General features: G+C 42.8%; 2 protein-coding genes across 2 annotated transcripts in view; both read left to right on the forward strand.

The window, feature by feature from the left end:
* The first annotated feature begins 2,504 nt into the window (after positions 1-2,504).
* Positions 2,505-4,182, forward strand: LOC112351278. Its single transcript, XM_024688838.1, has 3 exons — positions 2,505-3,034; positions 3,300-3,895; positions 4,010-4,182. The coding sequence occupies exons 1-2, from the start codon at positions 2,505-2,507 to the stop codon at positions 3,862-3,864; spliced, it is 1,095 nt and encodes a 364-aa protein (XP_024544606.1). The 3' UTR covers positions 3,865-3,895; positions 4,010-4,182.
* A 1,649-nt stretch (positions 4,183-5,831) lies between these two features.
* LOC9651188 (extensin-2) overlaps positions 5,832-6,826 on the forward strand; it is a 2,042-nt gene continuing 1,047 nt past the window's right edge. The window contains exons 1-2 of the mRNA XM_024688728.1: positions 5,832-6,253; positions 6,430-6,763. Coding sequence (XP_024544496.1) covers positions 5,832-6,253; positions 6,430-6,763 — 756 coding nt within the window. The remainder of the gene's footprint in view (positions 6,254-6,429; positions 6,764-6,826) is intronic.

Raw genomic sequence — 6,826 nt, forward strand, 5'->3', positions numbered from 1 at the left:
TCTTGCACATAACAATTTCATCGATTGAGGATACCCGTTTACAGGATTTCTAGAAAGAATGTGTTGGCCAAGTGCTAAGGGGACGTAAAGAGGACTGGACAAGAAAAAGGAAGACAAGAAGCGAAACGCTTTGGCTCGCCACAACCAGTACCGAGAGAGCAAAAATTGGGCCGGTAAAAGTTTCGGGCCGGAGTTAAAGCGCTGCGGCGATAGGCTGGGCTTTCGGGAGGCAGCGCGCTAAGATTGTGTGCCTGGTGATGGAGCACATGCAAGAGCCCCGGCCATTCGCGGCGGTGGAGGAGATCGATCCATCCATCATGGTGACCCGGCGGATTTCTCAGGGCCATTCCAGAGCAACTTCCGTGCCTTTTTGGGCAGATGATCCAGCGGTGGTGCGTCCCGTTGGTGTCGCAGCATGGCGCCGAGCAATCGATGCTAGTGCTTGGGGAATTCGGGAGCTCTCGACGCCGCATTATCGCGCGGAAAAGAGAAAGAGAGGCTTCTAACCACAACACAGCAGGAACAGCAGCAAAGCCAGCGTCCGGGAGTGCACTTCTTGCTTTGGAAAACTCCGCCGTGGAACAGTGGATTCGATCGTCTAGCGCTTTAGCGTGAAGCAGGACACTGCTCAAAGGTGAGTAAAAACAAGTAGCTTTGTGTGTTCTGCGATTGGCCATTTGTTTCCAAGCGCACACAACAGGCCAAGAATCTAGCCTCGATGGTTTCTGTTCATTGTACACGTACACAGAAATGGAACGGTAGCCTGTTATGGAAATCCATCATATTTGGCAAGTGCACAGTGACCAAGATGAGATCTTCACAGTCAAAACCGATTCACTCCAATCCTCATATATAACTGTGGAAATGAAAAACAATGAGGTACTTTCTTCTCTTGTTTTCCTTTAGTTCAGTCGCTTTCACAGGACCAATTACAATTGAAGACTGTGGTGGCTTCCTTAGGAGTTGCATATATCATTATTATTACCCCAACTCGAGGACTCTGGTAGAGGGACATACCACAGCTACAGTGCACCGCTGACTAAGTGCGTCAAGAACGTTCGTGGAATACTTCAAATGTGTAAGTGTGTTTGTTATACAAATGGCAAAACCCTTTAAATTTTTGGTTTGCTTAAGCAAATATTTAGAATATATTTAGATATTTTAGGATATTCTACCATTTAATGGTTGTTATCTATTTAGATTAATTTTGTCTTTATAATGTATAAACAGGTTTATAATTTATTAATTTGCTTAAACACTTTCTAATATATTCTTTTTTATTCTACCATTTAATGGTTGATATGTAATCTTGTGTTTATAAATTATAAAAAAATTATAATTATAAACTTTTATTTGATCAATAGGATTAATAAATAGGATTAAGCATACTAACACTTACCAAATTATTTATGTATCAGGTATTTCAGAATTTTTTTCCTAAACCTAAACTTTATGAAGGTTTTGACAAGAAAAGCTGCATCTTCAATCTCCTTCTGTGTATAGGTTTTAATTTTTGGCCAAGGAAGCATTTATCTGTGAATGTTTCTTTTCAACATGTTAGATATCGGCTCTTCTCAAACTTTTGAGGGATGACCCTTTGGGCCACATTTCACCTCAATCTCTATTCCTTTCACATGGTCTTTCTTCTTGGGATTTCATTTAGCTATTAAGTTGATTTTGTACTCTCTTTTTTTATGTCACTATATGGTATGGCAATGCTACCAGCAATCGTCCAGAAATTTAGCATGCCACGACAGGGGAAGAGCTGTAGAGGACAAGGCCAAGGCAAAGCCCAGCCATGGCTTCTTTCAGCTCGTGGAAAGCTCAGTTTTTCAGTTTCTAATGATCAGTGGCTCTGGCTAATCTCTTTCTTTCATACCGGCTGTGACTTTGAACGAATCGTTCCTTCTGGTCATGCCTTGATATTAGAGCACACCATATATACATGAACTCACCACGCACGGACACCTCCACAAACACTATTTCATCGCAAATTTTCCCATTGACACCACACCATTGAAACCTGCAGTCCTCCAAAACTGTAGCAAATCCTTTTCTTTTTCTTGGAATCGAGAGACAGTTGACGATCTTTCCGCACCTGCGTGGCGAGCCTAGAGATATTTCAAAGTTTTCTTTTTGTGCGTGTGCCTGTGTTATGACAAGCTGCCAAATTGTTTTTGGCATTCTTTCAAGTGCAGCGTTAAACCATCTCCAAGGAAACGGGATAATAGAAGCAGGATAATAACACCACTTTGCCAATTGTAAATATGGGCTTTAGGCCACGCCTCGATTTCTAGCGCATGGTTTTTCTTCTTGGGAGGCTGGTTCCTTATAGCTGGTGATCAATCGACTCGACTTTTTCGCTCCTCGTGCTTCTTCTTCGTTGGAGTTGAGTTTTAATATCAATTTGGCCAATAGAAATTTAACATGTAATTCTTGCCACGTGGGTGAAGGTCCATCAATTTAAACAGTGTGGATTGCTAGCGAGGGAGGGAGAAGAGAGAATGGTGACATTTAGGGTTTGCGACAAGGATCCGGCACAGGTGAAGCAATCTCCGCCCGGCCGCGGCCATTTCCTGGAGGGATTCAAGGATTTCCAGCAGGAGGGCTGCTACCAGGTGTTGCAAGGCACTAGCGTCGACGCGAGTGCCTTTCATCCACAGAAGAATGGCTTCGTCGCAAGCGCCATCAAAGCTTACAGCTCTCACCACAATCTGGTAATTCGCCCCGACGATGTGTGGCTCGCCATCGCCATCCAGTTGGGATTCTTCGTCAATGGCAATGCCGAGGCGCTGCGATCCATCTTTGTGGATCACGAGGGCAAGAAGGAGCTGGTTGTGTCCCAGGCGGCCGCGCTCCACAGCGCCGACTATGGGCTCCTGGCGAGGGAGATGAGCGTGGAGCTCAAGAAGAATATCAGGGACGGGAAGGTCTGCGACTGGATCTTGCCGAGCTTCTCGACTACAACCAAGAACGATGTGGTGGTGGGCAGTGTGGTTCTCATGGCAACCTTCAAGAGCTACTTCGAATATACGTAAGTTGATTCACCCTCTTGGTTCTAGCTATGGTTTTGCTGTGTGTGTGTGTGTGTGAGTTTTCCCTTCTTTTTTGTTTTCTTTTCCGTTTTTGTCTGCGTGAAAAACGACGTGATAGAGTCTAATCACCTCTCACTGTCATTCTATTGTCCATTCTGCGTACTTGTTTTTGTTTGCGTTGCTGTCAATGGTACGCTATGTGTTCTCCAGGTTTGTCTCTCGCTGTAGTAAAATCTTTGAAGCTAAGAGCTTGTTTCTATCCAGGTTCCAACTTTTGTGCGGGATTCCGTACGTGACTCTCCTGGGAACCACCGAGGATTGGGAAGAAATCGATCGGAGGATCGACGAACTGGACAAGTATGGGAGCGAGTGCCAGAAGTGGCGTGTCATGCTCAAGAAAATCACTGCCCAGTTTGTGGAGAGCAGCAAAGGCAACGTTGACACGGACTTTTGGAACAGGATTTGTCACCACCTGGGAGGAGGATCGGGGCCGACATACATCTCCGGCTGGATATCTTCCTTCTGTGTTTTTGACAGCGATGGAAAGTGGCGTGGCGATCAAAAGAGTTACCGGGATCTCTTCTCCGGGGACAAAGCTGTGGAGCTTGAGTATCCGTTCATCGACGACAGCAGCATTGCTCCCGGCTACCTCACGGTGGATGTCAAGGTGGACGACAACGGGAAAACTTACGAGGCTTTCATGTTTGCTGGACACATGGGATACGAAGCTGTGGAGGATGACAACAAAGGGATTGCTCCAAAAGCTGTCTGGGCCATGACTCTCAAGGACAAGGCCAAGGCAAATCCCAGCCATGATGGCTTCCTTTAGTTCGTAGAAACCTGCAAGCTTTGGGATCATGGTGAGCTGTTACGTTTTTCTCATCCGTAACTCTCCTTTCTCCTTTCTCATCCGTAACCCATCCTTTCTCATCCGCTAATCTCTTTTTCCCTTGTTTGTTTTCTTCTTTTTCCAGCAGGAATCGTTCAAAGCTTGAGTTAGTTGGACGATCATGATGTTGCACGGGGAGAGATGGAAAAATATTGACAATATAGTGTGTTGTGAAGGTGTTGGTGTCTGATGAGGTCATGAATATGTGGTGGCTCTAAATGTGGAGGTTAGATTTCCAATGTAAGAAAATTCAGCCAAAACTGTAGTAGGGAATTCTTCCTACGACAATCTTTGGACAATTGTTGAAAAAATGAGGAACAAAAAAGTAATTCCATATAGTTACCTGTGACACATCTATGGCCAAACAAAAGTAAATAAGGTTTTCAAAATGATGAGATAGTTGGAGAAAGTATCTCCACTATCAGAACAATAGAAACCATTCTAGGCATATTCTAAAATATTTTTTAATCTAACAGCTGGTGACTTCTCCTTTAAATTTTTCTCTAATTCGTTAGTAATAACATTTAATTTTAATATTCTTAGTTATCACTAATATAAGTTATGTTTACCATCTATGAGTGTGAGTGTTAGCAACTTTTAAGGTTTTCGCTTTCTCTCACTCCTTCAATAGATTAACAATTATACATGGACTTTTTGGCCTCTACTTTCTAGTTCCTTGCTTGAGATCTAACACAATCCTTGAAGAGCACCTCCCACACAAATAACTCTTGGATAAAAATCAAAGCAATCTTAGTAAAAGTCATGTAATATTCTTGGCCACCAAAGCCTAGCTTAAAGCTTTTTCCACAAAAGTACTTGCATTTTAATGGAATGATTATTTTAATTTTCAACATTATAATATATGTCATAAATTGCCATGCACTCTATGATATATTTTAATTTCTGAAAAGTTTTCTTTATGTCAAGAGTGCTTTAACATTTTTTATACAAGCCAACATAGTTCATCTGGAGAGCTGGGATCTTACTGGATTAGTTGATTAAAGAATACCACTTTTAAGGATTATATTATAGGGATTTCTTTATATTTAAAATTTATCTAATTTATCAATTAAAATATAAGCTTAATCATTCATATTAGAAAATGTATATATATATAGGAAAATAAAATATATTATTATTGATTACTAACAAATATTATAAACTGAATCTTTATATAAAGCACACCTATAGAAAAAATTATTACTATTACAGAATAATTATTTAATTTTTACTATTTTAATGAAAATCAGTCTTTAACTTAAAAAAGAAAACTCATGAAAAATATGCGTTGAAGCAATATAATTTGAATATAAGTTTAGTCTCATGTTCTCATTCACTGAAATCATACCTCGTCACCTATATCTTCTCACTAAGATCTTGTGCAATATATACAGAATAAGCGATGTAATTCCATTTGATTTAGACAAATGACTTTAAAATAATGCTAATGACAAAGCCGGCCGGAAATTAATGAGAACTGTTTTAAAACTAGTTTTGCCGAGCCAGCCGTGGTGCCGAGATCTACGCCCCAGCACGCCCATTTCCTGGAGGGACTCAAAGATTTCCAGCAGGCAGGTGTTGCAGGACGCCAGCGTGGACGCCAGCGCCTTCCATCCGGAGAGGAATGGCTTCGTGGCGAGCGCGATCAGAGCTTACAGCTTCCACCACAATCTGGTGATCAGGCCAGACGATGTGTGGCGCGCCATCGCTGTCCAGTTTGGATTCTTCGTCAATGGCAATGCCGAGGCGCTGCGATCCATCTTTGTGGATCACGAGGGCAAGAAGGTGCTGGTTGTGACCCAGGCAGCCACGCTCCACAGCGCCGACTATGGTCGCCTATGACTGGAGCTCAAGAAGAATGCCAAGGACGAGAAAGTTTGTGACTGGATCTTGCGGAGCTTCTCGACATGGATTGTGTTCTTTCTTTTGCTTTTGCTATGATAAGAACTTCCAGGTTCAAACTTGAATGCGGGATTCCATACGTGACTCTTCTGGGAACCATAACATTTACCAGTCTTTCATGTTTGCGGGACACATCTGAACCGAAGTTGTGGAGGATGACAACTAAGGGATTTCTCCAAAGAGCAATCCATGACTCTGAAGGACAAGGCCAAGGCAAAGCCCAGCGATGTCTTCTTTTAGCTCGTGGAAACCTAGCTTTTAGCTCATCTCTTTTTCTTCTTTCCTGTGACACGTTCCTTGAGTCAGGCCCGACGACATCGCGAGTTTCAACGGTGTGGTGTGAATTTCCTATGGAAAAATATCGACGAAACAGTGTTTGTGTGTTGGTGTGTCGTTGTAAATGGGACTTTTTTGTGGCCATATCGAGGTTAGATCTTCCATGGAGAAAAATTCAGACAAAGCTGTAGCATGGAATCCTTCCTTTTTCTTAGAATCAAAGACAAACTGACGATATTTCCGCATGAGCACGATGTTGAAGTCTTCTTTGTGTTGTGACAAGGTGCCAACTTTGTTGGCTTTTTCTTTGAACTGTGCTTAGTGCAGCCTTATATCATCTAAGGAAACGCCCCAAGCAACAGGGTACCGCTTTGTCAACTGTAAATATGCTTTTAGGACGCGTCTGGAAGCTGAAGCAGTCCGGGCCAACGTCAGGCCAATTCGTGTTGATTGTTTCTCGCAATTGACCCGATCTCCTCCTTTTTCTCTCAGGGGTGCTTTAAAAGCTAACACCAAGCACACAAAGGGCAGAAAAGAGACACCATCTCCTGGGAGCGACAAATTGAGGGCTTTGGAGCTGGGCTTGGATAGATTGGAAAAAAAGGAAAGGTGGTGGAGGCAAGAAATCCAAGGGAGTATTTCTGTTTGGGATTTTGATCAGGTAGAGAGGATGGGCAGCCGCCATTTTGCATGGCGCTGCTGGTTGCTGCTTTTGTGCTGTTGA

Source organism: Selaginella moellendorffii, unplaced genomic scaffold (genome assembly GCF_000143415.4).
Source record: "Selaginella moellendorffii unplaced genomic scaffold, v1.0 SELMOscaffold_59, whole genome shotgun sequence".
Lineage (NCBI taxonomy): Eukaryota > Viridiplantae > Streptophyta > Lycopodiopsida > Selaginellales > Selaginellaceae > Selaginella > Selaginella moellendorffii.

Bases quoted from the DNA above. Each gene is read 5' to 3' on its own strand.
- LOC112351278 (XM_024688838.1), top strand. From the start codon at position 2,505: ATGGTGACATTTAGGGTTTGCGACAAGGATCCGGCACAGGTGAAGCAA. The intron at 3,035-3,299 runs GTAAGTTGATTC...GTTTCTATCCAG, and splicing joins AAGAGCTACTTCGAATATAC to GTTCCAACTTTTGTGCGGGA.